Here is a 25,971-nt window from a genome sequence, read left to right as displayed (position 1 = left end):
GCTATCGCTCCAGCCCCAATCTTAATGATTTTGAATCCCTTACAAATTCTAATTTTAGCAGATCCTTATTAAATACTAGTTAAAATGAACTATTGGATTGAGCTAAACTCACAATAAAATGGATCAGTAAGTGAATGCCGATAGTGAACAAATTCAATGGAGAATTCTGTAGATAAATTTATAAACTTCTGTGGGCAAATGAATGATATAATTATTCTATAATAACATTTTCTCACCTCAGCGTTATTGATATTTAGGACTGGGTAATTCATTCTGTGTGTGTGGATGCAGGGGTGCAGTTTAAGTCGGGAGTTAGTCTATTTGTAGTAGTTCTAGCAGTGTCACTAGATGTCAGTAGCACCTCCTCCAGTTGAAATAACTGAAATATGTCTCTGAATAATCCCAAATGCTCTTAAAGGGAAAGAAAAGTCATGCTCCTCCCCTGCCTTGGAGAACTACTAGAAAAAAAAAATCTCCAGGATGCTAAAGTATTTTTAGAATTATTTTGCATAGCTGAGCAATCATTCATTGCCTTACTTAGCCTTTATGGCAGTTTATTTACAGATGGAGGTGAAAACTCTAATTACTCAATGGGAGGAGGGGGTAAAATTCATTTGCCTAATACAGATCATGATTGTTCTCCTATGGAGCTCTAGGGAGCTCTCTTTCTCACTCTGCAAAAAGAAAACAGCGAACTAGGTGCAGCAATGTAAAAACACGGGATTCTCCCCAACCACCACCACCCCTAAAAATTAAAAATCGGATTCAGAGGTAAGGTGTACCTGTTCGGGGCTCGGATGTTTCAGGCTCATCTGGTGTCAGAGGACTTGAGAAAACATCGTAAATTGCTTTCCAAAAGAAAAAGTAAAATAAAAGAAATGTTAATTTGGAAAGATGTTCTGACATCTAAAAGGTGCCTCGAGGCCGGCTCTATGGAGGCGCAGCAAGTGTTTGCTGTGCGCTGCCAGTTTCAAGACTGATGCGGAAACAATCACAGATACTGGCTTTTGGTCTTTCTTGCCCTGAACTAAATGCCAATATGGAGAGGAGGGGGTGGGGGGCACAACCCTGCCTCTGGGATGATGTGAGCATAGTGCTATATGTTTACAATGAACTCTGAATTCTGCCAGCTGGAGCATCAAAGGGCTTCAGAGTATAAACATAAACAAATTGAGATGGCAATTTGGGAAGAAAGCTTTAAAGAGGAAGCAGTCATCACGCAAAGCTATTTTTACGAAGTCTTTTTTCTTTTTTTCTTTTCTTTTTCTCTTTTTTTTGGGGGGGGAGGGGTCACTCCCTGCGATGCACAGGGCTTACCCTTGGCTCTGCACTCAAGAATCACTCCTGGGGGTGCTCAGGGGACCATATGGGATGCTGGGAATAGAACCGGGATGGCTGCATGCAAGGCAAACGCCCTACTCGCTGTGCTATTGCTCCAGCCCCTTACAAAGTCTTTCTGCTTCGTGGAATTTACCATCATGTTAGCATACATTTAGATGGCACTTTAGCCTTTTCACAGCGCTTTCTCATATATTGACTGAATTAATTCTCTTAACATCCCTGAGACATGGGTGAGGTAAGCACTGTCCCCAATTTCTAGATAATGGGGTGTTATCTTCATTTCACAGATGAAGACATTCATAACAGTGAACTCATTTGCTTGAGGTCACACACTGAGCTTATCAAGTTGTACTTAATTCCCACTCCATTGGCATGGTCAGGAGAAGAGTTACAACTAGATGTCCTTCTTGTACCATGAAGGTTTGCTGTCATTTTATGAGAGGCAGATTTGTTTCCTTTCTCCTCAGAGACTTTATCCCTTGTAAAATCTAGGCAGATTTGAAGAAAAGCTTTACATTCAGTTGAAATAATACAAGGTAACCTTAGAAACAAAGGTTGTTTGAATACAAGGTTAATTGTTATCTTCATGTAAGAGTTGGGTCTATAAACAACAAATAGCACCACAATTTAAAACATTTTTTCTTTTCTGCTCAAATGGCTGTCAGTAGATAGTAAGACAGAGGAGGAGAAAACAAACTGTTAAGATTATGTTTATGTAAACGTATGTAGATTTTTTCTCTTCCATAATTCTGTACAGAAATCTCCCAAGAGTGGGAATCTCAAAGGAAGATTTACTCATTGGGGCTACTTTTAATTCAGTGTCAACCTAATGCTTCTGAACCATTGCTTTTTGAAACTCTAAGGAAGACAATCAAACTGAAGAGCACCGAGAAGTGGAGAAGGCTCTTTATGTTGTACCACATACCAAAAAGTCAAGAAAAAATTATTCCAATCTGGGAAGATGAATCTACTGCTTTGCAAAATCTTCAAAATCAGAAAGAATATTGAGTTTCAATATGCAAAAGTTTCTTTAGCCTAGCTATAATTTTTTTTATTTTTGGGTCACACCCAGCGATGCACAGGGGTTACTCCTGGCTCTGCACTCAGGAATTACTCCTGGCGGTGCTCAGGGGACCATATGGGGATGCTGAGAATCAAACCCGGGTCGGTAGTGTGCAAGGCAAATGCCCTACCTGCTGTGCTATCACTCCAGCCCACTAGCTGCAACTTTATTTATTGTTTTTTGACTTTTTGGTGGAGCAAGATAGTTTTTATTGAAGGCCCTTAGCTTAGGGAGATGTGAAGAGAGAGAAAGACAGGAATAGGTGTTTAAGAGAAAACATGGACTTCTCCAGAACCTGTGAGCAGAGATCCAGAGAAAGGCAAGCGAGAACTGTGGTCAAGGGAGAACACCGGCTTGAAGAGTAAGCAAGCCTCGCTGCAATTTTAAAGAGTAAAACAAGAATGAGTCATCTGTCAAAGTTCAAGAATGCAGGTTGTTGCTGATCTCAGACGTGCTTTAAAAGCCAATTTCAAGTCATAGCTCCAGGGAATTCTATTCATTACTAAGTCTATTAGGAAAATTTAACCGCCTCTTATTTCACTCTTTTATTCTAGGAGAGAAATTATAAATAGCTTGACTTATTTGTTGTTTTGGAAAAATGCCAGGACCACCTATTACCCTAATCCCACTTCTCTTATATCTAGTGATACTGAATTCACTTCCTTACTTTCTGTATTTATTTTGTTATTATTTGTTTGGGGCCACACCCAGAAATGCTCAGGACTTACTCACGACTTTGTGCTCAGGGATCATTCCTGGCTGACTCAGGGGACCATAAGGTGTACTGAGGATCAAAACTGGGTTGGCTGTGTGTAATGCAAATGCCTACCCACTGCACTACCTTCCTGGTCCCACATTTAAATTCTTTATATCAAGACATAATATTGGTCCACTCTCATGGTGGACCAATAATATTGGTCCACTCTTCTTTCATAAATGTACAGTTGTCATCCATTCTGGAGTTTTTAATCTAGGACCCCATTTTCCCTAAACTTATTCCCAGAGGTATTTTTTCGGTGGTGGGAAAAAGTCTCCCTTCCGTCATTGTCTAACAACTGTGGCTCATGTTTGTAAATTTCCATTTGTTAGGGATTTCTCACTTCAGGACATATTTTTAATATATTTAAGATTCAAATGTTACTTTTTCTAGCAGAATGATCCTTGATAAATTTGAGACTTTGAGACTTGTATAATATAGAATAAAAGTACTAAATGTATGAAACAGTACTTTTTTGGTAGCTTTAAGAGCCATAGTATGTTTCCGTTATCAGATAAACATGACTTTTACAATTTTTTGTTACTGAGGAAACACTGATCTAGAAGAGAAAAGAGGAGACAGAGAGAGAGAAAGAGAGAGAGAGAGAGAGAGAGAGAGAGAGAGGCGTGTTTTATGGGTACTGTGTTACTAGAACAAGACCACCATGAAGTGTCAATATTCATCCCCTCCATCCTTGTCTACTGGATTCCTTGCACCCATTCATTCCACTCCCCATCCCTCACTTGGTATACTCACTTCCATGGTCAGAAGAGTCTAAGTGATTTTGAGACAAGATTTTTTTACTTTAAAGTAGTTTTAGCGGAGACAATGATGTGGGAAATAAAGGTCTTTATTTAAAAATGAATTAGTAGCTCTTGATCTTTTAAAAAAGTTTTAATATGTATTTTATACCAGAATAAAATGCATGAAGTGACTAGTCACCCTTGATTTTCAAAAGACTATTTCAGTTATAAAATTGATAGCCAGCTGAGTTAGGTATTAACCCCTCTACTTTTTAGAACAAGCTACCATTTACCTTTTACCACTATACATATTTTGGTAGATGAGACTCTCCAGTTATTTGGCATTAAGGACTATCTCAAATCTTGTATTCAAAAAGACATAAATAGGTCAAATGCTATAGAAGAAACACTCCAATGAATAAAATATGCAGTTTATAAAAGTTTATAACCTTTTAGGTTGTAAAAAGCTGGCAAAAGTAGTAACGTCATAATCCATGACAACTTTTTTGTTTCATATGTTTAGTGAAAAATATTAAATTAAGTTGAATTACCATTTATCTGTAATTTCCTAACACCATATTGCTAAATTGTAGTTGGTTGTATGTTTGTTTTACTTAAAACTGATTAGATACAAACTCTATCATAAAAATGCTCTATTACTGCTCTGGAAATATGATAGCATACCAACAAGACATTCCCAGGGAGTAAGAATCTTTCATTTTGGGGTTGAGAGAGAGACTATAGAATATTGTCACTTGCCATATACAGAGCTAATGTAGCACATATGGTCCCCTGAACATTGCTAGGAATGATCCCTGAATATAGAGCTTGAAGTAAGCCTAAGCACAGTCAGTATGACCCCAAAGCAAACAGACAAAAAAATCTATCATTTTACTTTATTCAAATCTATGAATATTAATATTTGTGACAAAATTATTTTTAAACATAAATTCTTAGATGAAAGGCCTAATAAGGGTAGAAATTGTTTCTGATATGCTCATTATGAACTCATAGATTTATTTATCCCAGAATCTGAAACATGGTGGTGGAAATAAGTTAATCAGCAAGACGTCCATTGTAATGAACAAATAAAAATGATGATGGTCAGGAAGATTACATATGTTCTTAGGATGCATAATGAGGTCCTTTGTTCTATGACATTCATATATGGGTATACAAAGATCTTCCCGTAGTATATATTATCTTACATATGCTTGTGTGACTATACCCTGGTATGGTAAGAGAATCCTAACATATAAATATTATATTACATCTTAATTATATTATATATAAATTTATGTATATATAAGATATATATCTTTATATAAATATAAGACATACACACATATAAAGGATGACACTGGAACCCTGGTGTTAAGTTCATTGATTCCTCTAGAATCAATGGAAGTATAAAGCTAGAAGTGATATAATACTGCAAACCAAAAATAAATCAGTTTTTTAAAAATAAAATGAAAAATTAGCAATGGAAAAATATAACAGGACTATAAATAACTATCTGTGTGAAAAGAACGTTTATAAAAACACCACACACTGAGCTCTCAGTATCATTTAAACAAATAAATGCTTTCTTCAGTTCATGGAAAAATAAAATATCTCTCTGGTTGACCTTAAAATCTGTGAAACTATTGCCTGCAAGAAAATACTCATTAAGCAGAACTAAAGGCTAAGAGAAAAAAGTCTCTAAGAGGCCACGATCAATCTGCAAACCATTTGCTACACTTAAATTCTATTTTCCGGCTTTGAAAATATCAACACTACCACTCATTTCTTGTTTTCCCTTACTCTTGGGCTTAATCCTGTTGGGTGGGCCAGTCAACACCTCACAGGCAGGCAATGAGGTCTGAATGTCGAGATCAATTTTTTTAAACTAATGTTCAGAGGTGTTTCACCATTATACCAGTTTTATAATGTACTTTTTCACTTATAATGTACATTTCACTTTAGCTTTGTAGTCAGAAAATGAATTTATGGAAATTTTATTTAAGTAAAACATAGCAATTTCCTAAAATACCACAAATATTGAAAGAACTGAAACCAAAAACAGGTTTAAGTGCTTCAAATAGTACAATTAACTTTAAATCATTTAAAAATAACTTTGAAAGGCACTTCATTAAGTGAATTTTAAAGAAAAGACTGAGGCTGGCCATCCTAGGCTTACTGTCAAGTGTCTTGAAAGATAAGTGTTTATTGTTTGACGGGAAATAATTATATCAGTAGATGTTGTCTCAGTAATAAATACAACACTGTTGGAAGAAAAAATATCAGTTTTTCTAGAATCTTTGGGTAAAGAAGACAGGAGAGTTTTCTTTTTTCTTTCTTTTTTTTTGCTTTTTTGGGTCACTCCCGGTGATGCACAGGAGTTACTCCTGGCTTGTGCACTCAGGAATTATTCCTGGCAGTGCTGGCGGGGGGAGGGAGGGGGGACCATATGGGATGCTGGGAATTGAACCTGGGTCAGCTGCATGCAAGGCAAATGCCCTACCCACTGTGCTATCACTCCAGCCCCCGAAAGGAGAATTTTCTAAGGGTAAAAATAAATATGTCAAGTTATCGTAGGACATACAAAGTTACTTGATTTATTTGATTTGAGCTTTAAATCTTTTCTGCTACTAAAGAACAATATTTTAAAGCATAATGAGGCAAATTAAAGATTCTTAACATTGGTGGCATTAGGAAGCTAGAAACAAAAGATTTCAGCTTCTCCCTATAACCACAGAAAGACTTTAGAAACCAAGCATATGTCTAATCTGGATAGGAGGGGAAGAAGGAGATGATAAATAATGGCATTTTTTTTTGCTTTTGTTTCTTTGGGGGCTCGGAGCCCACTCTCAGAAGTGCTCAGGGCTTACTCCTGGTTTTATGCTCTTATGAGGCCTGGGAGACCACATGTGGCACTGGGTAGCAAATTGGGCCTGGCCACTTACAAGGCAAGAATCTTAACTCCTGTACTATCTCTCTGGCTCTAAAAAGTATAGGGTGTTCTTTACGTAGGCTGAATTACTTTAAGTGATTTAAACAGTTTTTATAAACACAAACCAATGAAAATTTTCCTATAATCTCCACTGTTTAAGGGAAATGGGTTCTCAAATTTAAATCACTTAGTCTATAGTCACATACTGGTAAATAGTTGTACTGGATTTTAACCCAGGTCTCAAGTTATAGCTCAGATTAGCAAATACACAGTGAACTGCAAGTATTCAGTGAGAAGGACTGGCCGATTTTTTCACAGATAAATTGGAATTTCATAAAAATCTAAGAACTACCTGGGCAAATAAAAATATCTAATATACTGTTACAAATTTCTGCAAAATTTTGAAACCAAGCCATATGACATTATTTTAGTGTAAACATAGAGCAGCTATAAAGAAGTTAAAGAAAAAAATCAATAAGGATTTAGTATTTGCTTTAGTACTTATTCAAAAACAAACATATCTCCTTAAAAGAAAATGCTAACTTAACTCGAAGTACATCTGAAAAATCTGGAATGTCTCTCTCTCTCTCTCTCTCTCTCACACACACACACACACACACACACACACACGCTATTTGAATCTCTTAATAGGAACCTACAGTGAAAATGTAAATGTATATTTTTTTCCAGTGAAGAATATAAGTGCATATACATCCATGCAAATAATAAATCATGGTTGGAGGTAGAGAGTAATAAAGACACAACTCTTCTAAAACTCTCTCTAATAAATCAGATATCACAGTTATCTGGCCACTATCCAATAGAATATATGATTGATTTCATAACATTATCAGAAAGCTGAAATTTTAGGGGAGCAACACCTGGTGGTGTTCTGTTGCTATACCTGGGTTTGGTTCTTAGTGGCCACACTTGGTTTTGTGTTCAGGACTACTCATGGATCTGTGCTCAGAGGTGACACTTGAATGTGTGTTCAGGGCTACTCCTGGGTTTGTGCTCAGGGATTACACTTGGTGTTGGGGGGACTATATGTAGTACCAGGATTCAAAAAGTTTAACCGCCACAGCACATATTAGCAAGTACTGTAACCATTGTACTATTTCTCTCATCCCAGAAACATAATAATTTTCATGAATAATTGCCCCAATACTAAGATGGTCAATTTTATTATAGCATTCATAGATAAATTTATATTGTAGGCTATAATTACAGAGCAGATTTCCAGTTTTTACACATTAAGAAAAATACGATTTTTTAAAGGAATCAAAACCAATTAATTTCTGTTTAACATACCTTAGAAAAACATAAATCTAAATAATGAGATCACAAAATAGAGTCCTAATGAATGATTATGTCAAAGTGAATGGAAGTGCGAAAGATGTTTGATTACATCCCTCACATTACCTGGGTGATTCCAAATTCTAAAGAATCTATCCTACGTTCTTCCCATAAACTATTGGAATGACTCTAGGATATCAATATTTGATTTGCAAATTAGAATTTTAAAAATATTGTCTTTAAGATTCAAAAAAGTTAGGAACTCTTTTTGAGAGCACGCATTCTGATAGTTTGAGACAGCATTTAAATTCAATGTGAAATAAATCCAGCAAATGCCAAAATAGAATGAATTTTATAAAAGGTATTTGATAAATAGTGCTTAATATCTGTTCAAAAGAAATTTGCCCGTTGGCAGTAAGAAGGTTGATTTGGGACACTCAGTCAGGAAATGATGTTCTCCTATTGAACACTGACAATTTCAAAGAGTGCCATTGTCAAACTTGGTAGACCACAACGTATCAATATTACAAAGCCACTGCGATCATCATAACCATCACAAAAATTACTGACCCCACATTCAGTAATTCAGAAGCCACTGCTTCTTTACCAATCACAACTTTAGCTTCACTCTTTCTTCTTGCCTCCTATTAAAGAAATTGTTAAAGTATTCAATCACAGATTATTCATACTTTGTGAGAGCATCTGATCCAGAGCAAAGCTCCACTTACTCAGGCTCTATCCAGAACAACTGATCACAAGGTCAAATCTTAAGGTAAATTCTTTCCAACAGCCGCTTACTAAGTGATCCCACAGTTCCTCAGGGTCTGCATTCTCCATTATTGGAAGGAATAAATTAATCAGACTTTTGTTCAACTACAGTTGTGTTGCTTGTGGTTTTGGGCTGAAGGGAATAGACACAGTAAATAAAGATGCGTGACTGGGAAATCTCAACAGAGAAAACAGAAAGTGTTCATTTTACTATAATAATAGCACTGAAGCCAGCTAAAGTGTCACATTTCTTTATAGAATGCAGTATCTAAAAACAGGACCAGGGATCTTGTGGACCAGTCCCAATACTTCATCCAGTGAGGGCTGGCAGTTAACAGCTGGAAGTTCCTGGCAGTGTTCAGTTGCCCTGGCAGTAGCAAGGCAGTTGACTAATGAGTCTGCTTCCTTCTGCATTAACCTCTATTTATACGCCATCAGGGTAAGACCAGAAGATTCCTTTCTTGTAAGGAAAGGCATAGAGAACCATTCCTTTTTTGGGGTTTTCCATCTCATTGCCTTCTGTCTGTTTGCAAGTCTATAACCCTCACTTCCCAACATATTCGCCTAATTCTCCAATGCTTGACTCAAGTCAGACTTTATGTGTGATCAGTGTCCCAAGCATCAAAATTTTATAAATTATTTTCTTAAAATTTTGGTCTGTTTTGAATAATCATGGAAAGAAACAAAAAAATAAGACCAAAATAAACTGAGCACAAAACTGTGCTCAAGGAAAACCTAGGTGACCTCAGGCCTCCTATATTAAAATTGAGAAAAATGGCCAGAGAGTTCATATTGTCTAACAGACCCCTAAGAGTACGTACTTTGGGATATTAGTTATTTTGTGATTTTAGTTATTCCCTATAGCTTTTAGTTATTCCCTATATGTGACTTTAGTTATTCCCTATAGTTACAGGGAACTGTAACTAAAGGGTCAATATAAAACTTTCCAGAATCTAGATTTTAGGCAGGTGGTAAGAATTCTAAAGGTGTTTTTACATATGGGCACTTCACTGTATATTCAGGGAGCATGACTAGGGGAGCCAAGACACATAGAAAGATGCAATTTGGGACGTCTCTGGATTCACAGACAATCATTACTATCTTTCAAGTGCTTTTCCACTTTAGAAAATTAGGGAGAGAAGCAACGATGACAGTAGGGATCGGGGACTGGGTACCACTGTGCATGCAGCTGTATAGACCCCAATGGGCTTGGAAGGCACTTCAGGTACTAGCCTCTAAGGTATAGGAAAACAGGACATTATGGGTTCTCACATATTCAGCTCTGTTTTCACATCCAGAAAACTGGAAAGCAAGTGACTGAGAACTTGCATGAATTATTGCCAGCACTGGGCCCTGTCTCTACTGCCATTGGCAGTATGGCTAGGGGCCATCATTCCTGAGGTGAGCCCTGCCCACTCCGAGCCAATAATAGGATAGCCGGCATGTGGCTGGCGGACAGTTGCTTACCCAAGTTGACAGACTCAGTCCTGCGCAGTCCATGCTATATATTACAAGCAGAGCACATCTTTCAAAATATTGCCAGCTTAACCTCTTCATATGGATATTCAGCTGCAGTGAAGTGCAGTGAGAGGTACCAGCTGCCTATTAAACCTGGGCCACCAGAAAAGTTCCCCACCCACACAAAAATACCTTCAAAAATCAGGGAATTGGGAGACGGCCATGCTCCAGCAATATAACACCCCTCAATTGCCATGAAGTTCCTCCTACTGTGCAGTATTTGTTATCTGATACTTCGTCCCCCAAGGTTCAATGAATCTGCTCAGACACAAGCACAAATTCCCAGGTTGTCACTGTCCAAGTCCTTTGAAGCTGGTGAAAGTGTATCCCTGGCTGCCAGAAACCTAAGACACCAGACTGCAGAGCAGACTTTTTTGAAGTTGGCACAGAAGTATCACAGAGAAACAATGGCTGCAGCCCTGGTCATCTTTCAGACCCGCTTTAATGAGGTACTCAGACATACAGGGACTCCCATGAATTAGTTCAGTTGGAAGCAGCAATGAATACTGAAAATTACCGCCATAGGACTAGCCAAATAATCACGATGCCACGCCACAGACTGCTACCAAGACTGTTGAACCGTGCCTCTACAGTGGCAGCCAGGATCTGACAACTGTTATTCCCCAAGTAACTATGAAGATCAGCTTGCTGAGCAGCTGTTATTGGGTACACATAACCGTGATCCCTAGTCATTGCTCACTGCTTCGCTTCATATCTGCTGCCAGAAACCAGCAAGTCTGAATCTTGGGTCACATCCCAGTCTCGCTAGACCCTATCAATATAGCTGCTACAGAGCACTTGTGACCACAAATCCCCAGTAGGCTCACACAAATTCTGAGAAGGCTGAAACACTTAATTTATTTTGTAAGAGTGAGCCCCTGATCATTGCTCGGCCAGCTTCTACTCATCTTTACCCCTAGCATTAGGCATAATGGGAAAAAAAGGAAGAAATTCATACTCGTTCATGGATTGGGACATTGGAAATTGATTCTCTACAGTGAAAAAAATTCTTTCTTGACAATGGAAAACTTCATTCACAACAATAGATGTGGACATTAATGGATGGGGAACTCAGACGGGTCTTCAAACACATCAGAACTTTCTAAATTCCACAAGGAAGACTCTCAAATAACAATCTAATAAATGATCAGTGAAATCAAAAAAGTGTAAGTTCAGAGAAAATGTGATAAAATTCCAAACAGAAATGAATGAGTTTAAGAATATCAAATTGAACTAATTAATATAATAGCAGGACATGATAGCAGAATAAAACAAACCCAAAATGGAAGTGGTGACTTTGGGGACAAGGTAGATACATCCATTCGAAAAATAAGAAGCGTTAATAGCTATAAAAATAAGAGATAGGGAAAATTTTAAACATAGTGAGTTTATTGGACTGAGATAAGATGAAGAATATTCACGTCATAAGAATTACAGAAGGAAAGAAAAGGGGAAGAATTGTTAGTGGAACAAAATGATAGCTGAGAATTTCTCCAATATGAGCAGGAATGAGGAGGCAGACATAACCCTGGTGCAGAAAGCCTAAAAGAATTTCAAATGAAATAAACCCAAACTGAAAAATACCAAGAAACATTGTTAATAAAAAGGCAAAAACCAGCCTTTCTAAAAGTAGCATGAGAAAAACAGACATCCATATAAAGTAACTCACTTTGGATATCTCCAAAGAAAATCTATAGTCCAGAAGTGAATGATATATCAAAAGTCTCAATAAAACATATTAGAGTAATTGGATTAAAATCTGTTTGTGTGTGAAAACACATTCTTATGTCATTCATCAATCAAAACCCACTAGACTCTGAAGTATATCATAAACTGTCGTTATTTTACTTCATTAATTTCTAACTTCATTACATAGGAACTAAAAAAAATTACATAAAAAACTGCAACTGAAAATCCCAATTAGAGGGGTCAGAGAAATAGGGCAATCAGTAGGGCCTTACATGTGGCTGAACCAGGTTCAATCCCCAGCATCCCTAATTGTTCCCTGAGCCTGCTAGGAGTGATGCTTGAGTGCAGAGCAGAAGTAAGCCCTGAGCACTGCCAGGTGTGACCCAAAAACCATCACAAAAATAAATCACAACTACAAAATTCACAAAAACAGAAAAACAAATAAGGAAAGTGAAAAATTGGAAATATCACAAAATGACATGAAGTTTTATTATTATTAGCTAAATATTATATTTATTTTACTACTAGATGTCAAAGAAAAGATGAGGAGCAAAGTTTAACTACAATTTTTATTTTTGAAAATGGTAAGATATATATTTTTAGTGGTAAAATATATATTTTTAATAAAAAAGCAAATTGCTAGAGTTTACACAAGAAAGTACCCAAAAATGAGACTCAGAGAAGTAGAGAAAAATAGCTGGATGCGTATGGTTAGTAAAAAAAAAACAGAACTAGAACCAAGGTCCATTATTAATCATAAAACCTGTGGTTCTTCCTCTGTGATTACAGGTTTAAGGATTTAATAATAATATGTTGCATATAATAAACATAAAAATGTTCATTAACACATATATTTTTAAAAGGAGGCACATAACTATGAGGAAAATAGTTATCTTATACTGGTAATTTATACTATTATCAGACTTCATTTGGCTTTTGTCAGGGAAAATATAAAAATTAATCAACTGTCAAGGATGGACTACAGTTTTTCCATTGACTCCTAAGAATACTGACTACCAGCTAAGGAACCTGTAAACAAAAAGCAAGGGTAGTGATTCAAACTGCTGTCCAGATCTATTATTTATTATTTAAAAATTTTTTATGTTAAGGCACCTTGAACAATCTATTTTTAAAAAAGAATTAAATTACCAGTTTGAGGCCGCTCAACTTTGGACTCATCAGTTGTTTTAGCTGTTGACACCATCCATGGTTTTTCACTTGAAGCTACAGCAAAAGAAATGGAGTTTGCTGAAGTTATTTTTTCCCAGAGGTAAATGAGACAGAAGTAGGTTGCTGGTATAATTAGGGGCTACCTGAGCCTGAAATGAAACAGCACACACTGATCCAATAAAAATAATCATATATTAGGAAGAAATCAATATACATATTCATTTAGACACCAATTATTTAAAGTCTACGAATATATTAAAAAATCTGTGCCTTCAGATGGAATAGAGAAGGGATCACTAAGAAAATGATGGCTGAAGGAACCAGCTGGGATGGGAGATGTATGCCCAAAGTAGATAATGGACCAAACATGATGACCTCTCAGTGTCTGTGTTGCAAGCTATAATGCCCAAAAGTAGAGAGAGACTATGGGGAATATTGTCTGCCATAGAGGCAGGGGGAGGGTGGGAAATTGGGGGTATACCTGGGATATTGGTGGTGGGGAATGTGCACTGGTGGAGGGAATGGTGTTTGATCATTGTGAGATTGTAACCCAAACATGGAATAAAAAGCTTGTAACTATCTCATGGTGATTCAATAAAATTTAAATTTTTTTTTTAAATGAAAAAAAAATCTGTGCCTTTCTCTCAGTGTCTAAAAGGAACAGAAAAATAACTACATAGACTATTTAGAATTAATAAACTGGTGATTTTTACTAAAGATGTAGAAAATCCAATCAGATGGGTTTGTTTTATATTAAAGCTAATCAAACTTAATTTTTGGCCCAGTTAGTGGAATTTATTAATTTCTCAAGCTTTGTAGAGATAGAACCCAGTAAAGTGTTCTCCAGAAGAAAGAAACCACCACCCACAATACCAGATCAGAGGTGTTGTTAATTACCCAAGGTGCCCTCAAGTTTCACAAAAGGGAAGGGTGTTTTTGTTTGAGGAAATCCTGGAAGTCTTTTCGGAGCTGTAATGAAACACATACGACACATGACCTGAGATACAAATAACAGGAAAAGAATAAAACATTCTTTAACTTTCAGAAACAATAAATTCAACGAACAGATTACTTGTATCAAGTAGGGAACCATTAATAGGACTCCTAAATCCTTTGTTTCAACAGTAAAGCTTCTCTTATTCTCTCTATTTTCTTTTTTTTTTTTGCTTTTTGGGTCACACCTGGCAACGCACAGGGGTTACTCCTGGCTCTGCACTCAGGAATTACCCCCGGCTGTGCTCAGGGGACCATATGGGATACTGGGATTTGAACCTGGGTCGGCCGCGTGTAAGGCAAACGCCCTACCCGCTGTGCTATCTCTCCAGCCCCTCTCTCTATTTTTTTAATAATTAAGTCACTAAAGGAACTAGATCTCCTCTATCTACTCTTGTAAACTTTGTTTTTTAGTTATCTCAGGTATATACATATATACACTCTTAGATATATTTCATTTAGACTCAAATCAAATACCAAGTACATCTGAAGTGGGAAAATTACATTTAATAGCACACGATATAGAATTTTCTGTGGCTACATGCCTTTAAACTTATATCTGGTAATTTTTGATATTGCATTCATAAAGAAATTCTAAGAATTCCTTGATGTTTTTCTCAGAAGTATAAATATATCTTCTATCAAAAGATATATTATTAAGAAATATATTAAGTAATATAGTAAGAAAATAATTTGCTCGGTGACATCATGATTTCAATTTAAGAGTCAAATATCATACCAAAACATAATGACTGAGGAAAAGAAGAACTACCAAAGGATTTTTCATATAGGTCCCATCATTACATTAAAAATATTGCATAAATAGAAATGTTTAATTAGGTCATGTGTCTCTTCTGTCCTTTGGGGATAAAAATTCGAATGAATTAGCCTAAGAACTTTTACAAGCTTGGATAAAATTTCCATGGTAGTAATAAGTTCGATAAATTTTACCTAGAGTTCTCAGTGGAAATTCAAACATATGCATTAGAACAGTTTGTGATATTTCTGGGGACTCTCTCTTTTTTTTTTTTCTTTTCGGGTCACACCCGATGATGCACAGGAGTTACTCCTGGCTCTGCACTCAGGAATTACTCCTGGCGGTGCTGGGGGACCATATGGGATGCTGGGAGTTGAACTCAGGTCGACCGCGTGCAAGGCAAATGCCCTACCCGCTTTGCTATCACTCCAGCCTCTATTTCTGGGGTCTCTTCTCTGAGAATAAAGAAGAATTCGGTTAGCAACCCATGAATCAGAATTTGGTGGCAGAGCTTAACCACGATCACGTGAAGCATATTAATTAGAGTGACTATGCCTGGCAGCTTGATGCTGCCTCTTGTCGAAAGCGCTGGCTTTCTCGAAGAAAGCTTTACAAGACTTGAGATTTGAACTTTCATAAGGCTGTGTTAGGTAGCAACAGAATCCAAGACTGGTTAATTTTTTCTTTTTCAGAAGAGAACAAAAGCAACTTAAATTCTCCTAGGCCAAGAAGCAATTAATGTGGACAAATTATTAAAAAGCATGACATGATTTTTATCAAATTCAGTATGGACAAGCCAAACTGAACAAAAGCACAGAGTGAAGACTTCCAGGTTTCCCAGCTCTCGCCTAGCTTTGCACTTAAAAGGCTGGCATTCTGTTTCTTCATCATCCTAAGAAGCTGGGGAAAGGATGTGCATATTAGTCAACAGCATCACAGGTATATTGTTAAATCTTTAATGGAGTTGGTCCCCCTAAAAAGGAAGGTCAACTTCTGCAGGTAATGAGGAAGGGAAGTGGATCTATGGCATTGAGGGTCACTTTCCTTTTTCTGTGAGCATTGGGAGCTATCATTTAAGGAACAAAAGTCTTTAGAGTTACCCAGTGATGTTGCCGAAATGTCTAGAGCACTAGATAGAGTTGGTTTAGCTGTCCTTGGAACTGATTCAGGAATCACTGGAAGGTAAAAATACAGCTTTACAAATTAGAATAAAATGAGGAGACAACCAAAGATCATGACACTCTTGGCACCTTTTAGAGTTAGTAACTGACATTTACATAGCTCACTTTATCTTCAAGTTACTTATGTCAAAGACTCAGGCTTACCCCAATCCTGAACAGACACTACTCCCTACCCTGGCTTTCTGGGTTTGGTCTAACTTCCATGTGTTCCAAAAAAAAGTACACAGAACTGACATCTATTAATACACAAATCAGATTCATAATAATTTTTTAATATTTTATTTTCCCAGCTTTTTAATTATCTTAATCTTTAGAATTTAGCAAGATGTCTGCAGGTACAATAGGAAAATACATGGTGAATCCTTACTAAAGAATAAATTGATAAATTGTCAAATGAATCAGGGCAAAATGATTTACATTCAATTATTACTTTCAACTATGAGTTTAGTGTTTAAAAAATATTTTTGTTTTCTCAAGTTAGCAGCATAGGGCTCTCATTACCTGTTATGGGCTGTGCTGGAATTTTTTCTACTTCTGGTGTTTTAGATTCTGCAGGCAATGACAAGGTTTCATTCTTAGCTAAAAAAAAGAAAGTTGGAAAACACTTCACCTCACTTGGTCTCCAAAAAAATTCACTCAAAGAAAAATAAAATAACAGACCATTTTTAATACTCTGTCCTATCCTATCTTTTCTACCAACAGCCAACAAATTTATTATGAATTTCTACCAGGAAATGGTGGGAATCAATTAGTTTTCTCAATTCCTTACTATCTCCAGCTAATTGTTCTTTATCACTATTCTTTTTTTGTGAGGAGGGACTTCCAAGCAGTGCTCAGGAGGTGCAGGAGTCTCTCCCATTGAAACTGAAGGCCACTCCATGCTAGGATGTGAGGATGCAGTGTTGCTTAGGTACTTGTTGTGAGAGCCCACCAGAGTCGTGCCAGACTGCTCAGGGAACTGTGTAATGCTTGGGGATTACATGCAAAAAAAATGTGCCCCTGACTATGCACCTCCCTGGTCCCTCTCCAATCAATTCCCTCCCTCCTTCTTCCTTCCTTCCTTCCTTCCTTCCTTCCTTCCTTCCTTCCTTCCTTCCTTCCTTCCTTCCTTCCTTCCTTCCTTCCTTCCTTCCTCCCTCCCTCCCTCCCTCCCTCCCTCCCTCCCTCCCTCTCTCCCTTCCTTCCTTCCTTCCTTCCTTCCTTCCTTCCTTCCTTCCTTCCTTCCTTCCTTCCTTCCTTCCTTCCTTCCTTCCTTCCTTCCTTCCTCCCTCCCTCCCTCCCTCCCTCCCTCCCTCCCTCCCTCTCTCTCTTCCTTCCTTCCTTCCTTCCTTCCTTCCTTCCTTCCTTCCTTCCTTCCTTCCTTCCTTCCTTCCTTCCTTCCTTCCTTTTCTCCTACCTTCCCTCCTTCCTTCTTTCTCTCCCTCCTTCAGTCCCTCCCTCCTTCCCTCCCTTTGTTTCTTCCTGTTTTTGGGACCACACCCAGTGGTAATCAGGGCTTACTCCTGGCTCTGTGCTTAGAAATCACTCCTGATGATCTTGGGGGACCATATGAGATGACAAGGATCAAACCTGGGTTGGCTGCATTCAAGGGAAACACCCTACCTACCTACTTGCTGCACTATTGCTGTAGCCTCTAACCAGGAAATTCTTTTAAAATTGAAATTGTATTGGAATGGAGAAAAAGAAAATCACAACCACAAATCTAGATAAACATTAAATAATTCTAATTTATAAATAGAATTTTATGAAAGCAAGATCATAGTATGAATGCTGTCTGCAAAATTATTACAAAGTATTTCTATTTTAAAAACATTAATGAATTGGGGCTGGAGTGATATTACAGCAGGCAGGGTGGTGCCTTGCATGAGGCTGATCCACATTAGATGCCTGGCACTACATATGGTCCCTGAGTGACACCCCCGAGTACAAAACCAAGAGTAAACCCTGAGCACCTCAGGGTATGTCCTCCCCAAAATGAATGAATACAAAAATGTCATTATGCAGTATAAAAATATAACGACAGAAATTTTAGCAAAACACAAATTATACTCATAGGAAACAAAGTTATTTGAAAATATTTGTGGCAAAAATAAAATGCCAAAAGTTATTTGAGCCACATGTTAACATCAATCTCTTGGTTTCCTGTGGGACCTTCAATTCAAAGGATGAAATAAGTTTTTTCTCTTCTTTGGGACTGAAAGCAGTTTCCTTCTAAAATGTAAGTACTCTTTTACAAATAAAGTACATTTCTAATTCAAAACTTTCTCAATGACTAAGATACACACATTTAAAAACTCCACTTTGGGTTAACTTGATCCAGTCCCATTCAAAGACTTGCACTCTTTTAAGACAGCTTTGTGACATGAAAGAATTCGTTCATCTTTTAGATACTCTGATCATGTCACCTTGAACTAATTATCTAACAGATGAGATTTCTTTGGAGTCTGAAAATTAAAATTCTTGTGTTTCTCAACTTTGGCATTGTTCAGGCTTGTTCTTTGCTGTGGGGTGGGGGCTATTCTGTGGTCCATCAGGTTTGTAAGCTGCATCTTTGACCTCTTCCCAGATCTCTCCCTGGATAGCAATAGCATTTCCATAGTTGCAACAGCCCAGAATATCTCTAGGCATTGCCAAACATTCCCTTGGGTACAAATTACCTCCTGTTGAGTACTAGTGATAAAATCTGTTCTCTCAACGTTCTTTGAGTAGATGTTATAACCTTTCTGCCATTTATTTCCCTATTGTTAAAGGTCATATTCTTTTCACTTAATCAAATCAATCAATCACTGTCATCCCGTTGCTCATCTATTTGTTTGAGCGGGCATCTCATCTCATCTCTCAGTGAGAGACTTTTTGTTACTGTTTTTGGCATATCCAATATGCACGGGTAGCTTGCCAGGCTCTGCCGCGAGGGCTCGATACTCTCTGCAGCTTGCAGGGCTTAACAGGAGCACAAAATACTTCTGTTGGACTTAAAAGACAATTAAAAATCACCTATTTTATAATGTGAATAGAAGCAAATAATTTTTCAATCTTTAGGATGGAAGTATACCATTAATTCGTGCACAGTTCTTTTCAGAAGTGCTCTAAAATGCCAGAAAAGGTGTCACAAGTCCTGGTGTAGTTGCCACTCAATAGTCAAGTGCTTGTTTTTTATTAATGTAAAAATGAATTTGTACCACATGTTCGCACAAGAGAATTGTTTAATACCACTGTTCAAATTAAATTAGCAAGGCATAGAGAGAAGGAACTCTGGAATGATTGAAAAAATGAATCCAGGGCTGGAGAGATATTTCAGTGGGTAGAGCATTTGCTTTGCATGTGGCCAACCTAGTTTTGATTCCCAACACCCCATATGGTACCCTTAGCCCACCAGGAGTAATTCCTGATTGAAAAGCTAGGAGTAACTCCTGAGCATCACTGGGTATGGCCCAAAACTCAAGAAAATGAATCCAGTATTATTTTATGACATTCTATATTTATTTATTTTATTGATATTCTGTTTGTTAAAACTTGCAAAAATATTGTAAATTTTGTTAAACTTTTTTCTTCCTCTTCCTGTAGTCACAGTTTTAAGACGATTTTATTGAGAACAGGGGGAAAAAATCAAACTACAATCTTTTATGATCATATCCATTTAGTAAGAACCATCATAAGGTTTTAAACTTTTAAATGCAGAACTCTAAAGTTCCTTTAAAATTCTCTCTTTTTAAAAAATTGTCTTTTGTTTCAGGACACCTTGCTAATCTACTCTTTCCAGTTCAAAAGCCTATCTCTGTCATTTCCTGGCTGAGTAGGATCTTTTTTTCCTCTATGTTTGTAAACGCCAGACCCTGGATTCCGGCAATGCTCTGAGCTACTTAACTTTTGTTACTATATTCAACCCCACCCCATCCCACCCCCCAGTTGGAAATTTCTCTATGCATGCAGTAGCTGACATAACCTAAAGTTAGTCTGTTAATGAATTTTTAAAAATTATAAATACTTTCCTAAGAGATTCTTCATATCAAATTTCTTATAAAAGCATGTCATTTCTATGTATGGCACTTCAGGTATCACAGAAATTAGTAGATAGGGAAGATATTTGAATAGTGGGCTTTCTTTGTACCTCCATCAACCCAGGCACATTCACCTATGCTCTGCATAACTGCTATCTTGGAAACAGCAACGTGAAATGTCACCACAGAACAGCCTAAAATCTACCATTTTCATTTTCCTGGTTCTTCTGTACTTTTTCTTCAACACAGTTGTTTCCTTTAATTTTTGGCAGGCAAAGTCTTGGTTTTGGCAGGGTCTTTGTATGTCCCTGGGAGATGTGTGTGTAATACTAGCTTTCTTGTTTATTCCTCTCATTATTCACACCATGTGTTCTTATAACAAAAGCAATTAATTTCTGGATATCATAGGATGGGCTCGACTAGAATGAGGATGTCATTTTAAGGATTTACCCCCTCAAAAATAGGACTTTATCTAATTGAAATGGTAAATAGTTTCAGGGAAGTTTATTTTTCCTTTGTAATATTAAAATCATAATTATACTTATAATATTAAAATATCAATATTTTAATATTAAATATTAAGAGTGCTAATCTATGCACTCTATAAAAAACAGTAAATTAAAAATTCAAGTTTTAAACTATCATCTGTTAAGATACATATTTGGTGGGTAGGAGTTTTTCTATTCACTAAAAATGTATTTTCAAATCAAATATACAATCAATTTGTTAGTGCATAAGAAATTTTCCACATGTTAAAGATGTGTGTGAAAAAATTTAGAAAAAATTATTTATTAGCATTGAACTTTTCTTCTTTAAACTCTTCCAATTCTGAAGATTTAGTGAATTATATCAGGAAAATTAAAGAAAAAGTAATCTGCTTTTTATTTCTGAAAATTAAACTGACAGGCTGACTTAGCATGTTAGCAGCTAGCATGAAGAGGACAGGGAAACAGCATGATGCGCAGAATATGAACTCTGCACGAAGGAAGCCCAGGCTTGATCCTTTGTATCAGTATGTTCCCAAGAAGGTCAGGAACAACCCCTGAGCACTGAGCTTAGAGTAACCCCCGAGGATCACTGGGTATAGCCCGAAAACCAAAAAGAAAAAAAGATAGTATGAGCTCCCCTCCTCAGGTGTTTATTTTTAATTAGTTGAACACAATATATTATTAGAAATCATTCAATCTGCATGGTTTGACAAGCTTTTTTTTTTCTGAGGTGGGTTGTGGGCTGGGCACACAAGCCCTGGAAGGGCTCTGAGGTTACTCCTGGCTCTGTGCTTCTGGTGAACCTGAGTGGTACATATGTGATACTGGGACGGAATCTTGCTTAGCTGCCTGCAAGACAAGCACCCGAACCCCAGTACTCTTTCCTGCCCACCCCTGAGCTTCTTTGAAAGGGTTTTGTGTTTTTAAATGGCAATGTTTTATGTTCTTCAAACACTAAAATCTAGAACATTCTGTCACATTCTCAAGCAAACAATAATTCTTTATTATCTGACCTTTACCTCAATTCTTAATGTTATATCTAGTGGTCTCCTTGAGCACAGTAACTGTATTTCATAAAAATCACTCTATTTGAAAGTTATACTTACATAAGACTGTAGATTTGGGTGATTAATAGATTTACACACTCCTTTCATATTCTATTCCACACAGGTGCACCACTTTTTATCAACAGTGTGTGTCCCTGTCCCATACTCACTAATTTGCAACCTACAAACATTTCATTTGCAAGACTGTTTGCTATCTAAGACTACTAGTGGAAGTTCTCAACCACTAAAAAGTTCAAACATAGAACTTTTTTGCTTACCCACTTGTGTCTTGATTGCATCTGAAATATCAAACATCATAGATGTTGGAAGTTTAATGGTGGTTTCATTAAGACCTGGAATAATAAGGTGGACTGCAAAAATATAAAAAGAAGAAAACACACCATGATATAAAGCTCAGAGAATCATATCAAGAAAAATTTTGAAAACAATATGACACCTTTTAAAATATTATCTTTTTCATATTCAGAGCAGAAGTACTAAAATCATCTGACTTTTTTTTTTTTTTTTGCTTTTTGGGTCACACCCAGCGATGCTCAGGGGTTACTCCTGGCTTTGCACTCAGGAATTGCTCCTGGCAGTGCTTGGGGGACCATATGGGATGCCGGGGATCGAACCCAGGTCGGCCGCGTGCAAGGCAAACGCCCTACCTGCTGTGCTATCGCTCCGGCCCCATAAAATCATCTGACTTTTAATCCAGGCACTGTACTGTAGCACCGTCATCCCATTGTTCATCGATTTGCTCGAGTGGGCACCACATATTCGATATGCCAAAAACAGTAACAACAAGTTTTTAATCCAAAGACTCAAAAAATCATAAAATGTCTGTTAATAAAATGTGCCAAATAAATAATATCATTTTAATAGCAACTTTTAAAAGATTAATTTTAAGAGGAGGAAAACTCTTATAACTAAGACAATGATGATGGTGAACAGGTGGCATGAGCTTCATTCTCCCACTAGGCTTGGCTTGGAGCTGTCTAATCCCATGACAGAAGTAACAACTCTTGGTTCCTTGCCTGAAATAGACACAGCCAGGCTGATAAACACTGAGTTTCGCTGACCAACGTCAGTTCAGTAGATCTGTGTATAGTGCAAAATTTTACAAGAGCCCTTTAAAAAGCAAAATAGCCCAATTTACACAAACCAGGTGTGGATTTTATGATATGACTCACCCAATATTGTTCCTCCCAGGGGAGTCCTATCTGGGGATTTAATTGAAGCTCTGTGAGTAACATTCTGAATCACTGTTGAAATACAGAAATAAAAATTAATGATAATAGTGTGATGGAAATAAATGACAAGTAATGAGAAGCTAATAATTTGAAGTCATTGGCACTGGAAAATCCCTGACCCCAAATCATCAGTTAGTAGGAGGTAACTTCTCTCACTCACTACATAGCCAGAGTGAGGACTAGAAGGCAATCTTACCTTTAACACCTAAACCTTGAAGCAATGAAAGGTTACTCTGACAAAAGCATCCCATTATATTGAATGGAAAATTTCAACTCCAAGTTAAAAAACTTGCATGAACTAAGGCAACCATTAGGAAATTTTGGTAAAATGTATAAAATAATACACTCAAAGTAAGCAATCTTTGATAACTTTAAGAACAGCTGTCCTTATTTTGAGAGTACAATTGAATGTTATGTTTCCTTATAATGAAGCATGAATTTAAGTGTCCAATTCTGGCTTTTTTCCTCTCTGGAGAAGGCTGTGTTTTCTCTTGTACACATATTCCTCTCTTTATATTCTCTCATAGTTCTCAAAGAAAGTTTCCTTCAATTAAAATATTTTGCTTCAGAGAAGCAAAAGGTGTCCAATCAATTTCAAGAAATTTTCTGGAATCTAAGCTGTGGAGTAATCCTCCTGGTCTGTTCTTGAGTTTTAGTTTCCCATTTTTTACTTTATATTCCACAAATGAGTGCAATCTTTCTATGTCTATCCCTCTCTTTCTGACTCATTTCACTTAACATGATACTTTCCATGTTGATCCACCTATATGCAAATTTCATGACTTCATCTTTTCTGACAGCTGCATAGTATTCCATTGTGCGGGCTGAAAGTAGACTATAGACTGAACATGATGGCCACTTAATACCTCTACTGCAAACCACAACACTCAAAAGGAGAGAGAGAGCAAAAGGGAATGCCCTGCCACAGAGGTGTGGTGGGGGGAGGATCGGGTGGGGGTGGTGGGAGGGATGCTGGGACTATTGATGGTGGAAAATGGGCACTGGTGGAGGGATGGGCACTCAACCACATATAACTGAAATGCATTAAAGTTTGTAAGTCTGCAACTCTATTTCATGGTGATTCACTAATAAAATTTTTTTTTAAAAAAAAAGAAACAAAAAGAAATGAAAAAAAAAAAAGAAGAAATTTTCTGGAATCTCAGTGCATCAATGGCCTTGATTCAGAGAAACAGAAGTGAATCCCAGATCTCAGCAGTTTGCTGGAGATCTCTCCAGACCCCATACAGAGCCAATTCCACTGGGGCACTTCAGATGGAGCGGGTGTACCTTCTCTGCCCGCTCCAGATGAAACCTTGGTGGCCACAAGCTTTCAGAAGAAAAACCCAGGTACACCGAGTTCAGGGACTAGGACTCCAGGCCACAGGGTGGCAGTGGAGATGGGACATTCCTTTTTATCTCCTCACAGCTCAATCTGCCTCCGGGCACCAGCTCAGCACATCAACGGCTTTGATCCAGACACTCAGAATGGGTTAACTACCTACAGAGAAGTCTCTGGACCCTAATCATCTACAATTTTAGAATTCAATAGAAAATAAATTATCTAGCATCTACCTCTGGCAGGCAGGGTTGAATGGTGGTGGGAAAATTTGAAATAATGGTGGTGGGAAGGTGTAACGGTGGTGGGATTGGTGTTGAAATATTGAATTAATCAATTAATGTGAACAATCTTATGAAAATAAAATTAAAACAATTTTTTTTCTGGAAACAATGATAGATTTTAATAATTTAGCTAACTAGAGGTCAAAATCAAACTACTGGATATGAAATAAAAGGAGATATTATACTTCTAAAAACCTGGATACATTTACTTTCCCTAAACTATCAAAACACAGTTTTTCATCCCATTAATCCAAATATCTAGCAGGTTATCAGTAAAGTATATGCTTTCCCGATATGGATTCCTGGCTTAATCCCAGTTACCCTTCTTCTTCTCCCCCCGAACCCTCACCAAAACTCACTTTTCCAACCCCTACCCCAACCCAGTTATCCTATAAATGATTTTTTTTTTTGCTCTATCCAGTGTGTTCAGGACTTAATCCTTGCTCTGTGCTCAAAGATCACTCCTGAAAGTGTTGGGGGACCATATGAGGTGCTGGGAGTTGAACCTAAGTTGGCCATATGCAAGGCAAGTACCTTACCTGGTGTATCATCTCTCTAGCTCAATAGATGATTTTTCTTATGCATGTTGACTCGACCATGAACAAGGTCACACTAATAGCTTTTAAAAATTTAACTCTTACTATCGTTATTTGCTATGGGGTCTTTCAAGCAGTGCTCAAATGTTCCCCTCCCAGGCCACTACCAGCAATGTTCATCCAGTTGGGCTAGTGGTCAATGATGCTAGCAGTAAAGCACTATGAAGGTCCACATCTAGCCATGCTTTGGGGACCCTGTGGTATCATGGATAAAACTCAAATTCTTGAGCATATAAGACATGTACCCCTGATCCTGTGTGAATAAGCTGCCCTGATAATGGGCAATTTGTCAAATTTGACCAATAACAGTAACTTGTCCATGATTTCAACTCTTGGCCAAAGAACCATAGTTATCTATTAACTTCTGAGGAACTAGACCATACTGACAAACCATACTTAAAACAATCAGAAAGTTGAGAAAATAGCGCTATATGTAATTATCTTAATTATAAAGTATCTAAAACATTCATTTAAAAATACATGTTCCTGGGCTGGAGCGATAGTATAGTTGGTAGGGCATTTGCCTTGCAAGCAGCCGACCCGGGTTTGATTCCCAGCATCCCATATGGTACCCTGAGCACCAATTCATGAATACAGAGCCAGGAGTAACCCCTGCGCATCACCAGATGTGACCCCCCAAAAATACATGTTTCTATATATATATAAAACTGTTGAATATATATAGAAACATGTATATATATAAAACTCTTGAATATATATATGGGAACATATATATATATATTTGTTTTTCAGAGTTGACCC

At 37.3% G+C, this 25,971-nt stretch overlaps 1 protein-coding gene across 1 annotated transcript in view; it reads right to left on the bottom strand.

Moving 5' to 3' along the window:
* The window catches only part of ABI3BP (ABI family member 3 binding protein), a 235,619-nt gene that overhangs the window by 92,716 nt on the left and 116,932 nt on the right, over window positions 1–25,971 (bottom strand). The window contains exons 8-14 of the mRNA XM_055127020.1: window positions 22,934–23,005; window positions 22,019–22,111; window positions 16,710–16,787; window positions 16,128–16,202; window positions 14,175–14,246; window positions 13,257–13,331; window positions 783–848 (exon numbers count right to left, since the gene is read on the bottom strand). Coding sequence (XP_054982995.1) covers window positions 783–848; window positions 13,257–13,331; window positions 14,175–14,246; window positions 16,128–16,202; window positions 16,710–16,787; window positions 22,019–22,111; window positions 22,934–23,005 — 531 coding nt within the window. The remainder of the gene's footprint in view (window positions 1–782; window positions 849–13,256; window positions 13,332–14,174; window positions 14,247–16,127; window positions 16,203–16,709; window positions 16,788–22,018; window positions 22,112–22,933; window positions 23,006–25,971) is intronic.

The sequence above is a fragment of the Sorex araneus genome, chromosome 2 (assembly GCF_027595985.1).
Source record: "Sorex araneus isolate mSorAra2 chromosome 2, mSorAra2.pri, whole genome shotgun sequence".
Taxonomy (NCBI): Eukaryota; Metazoa; Chordata; class Mammalia; order Eulipotyphla; family Soricidae; genus Sorex; species Sorex araneus.
The sequence above is the reverse complement of the archived record's forward strand: the minus strand, read 5'-3'. Positions and strand labels throughout refer to the sequence as shown.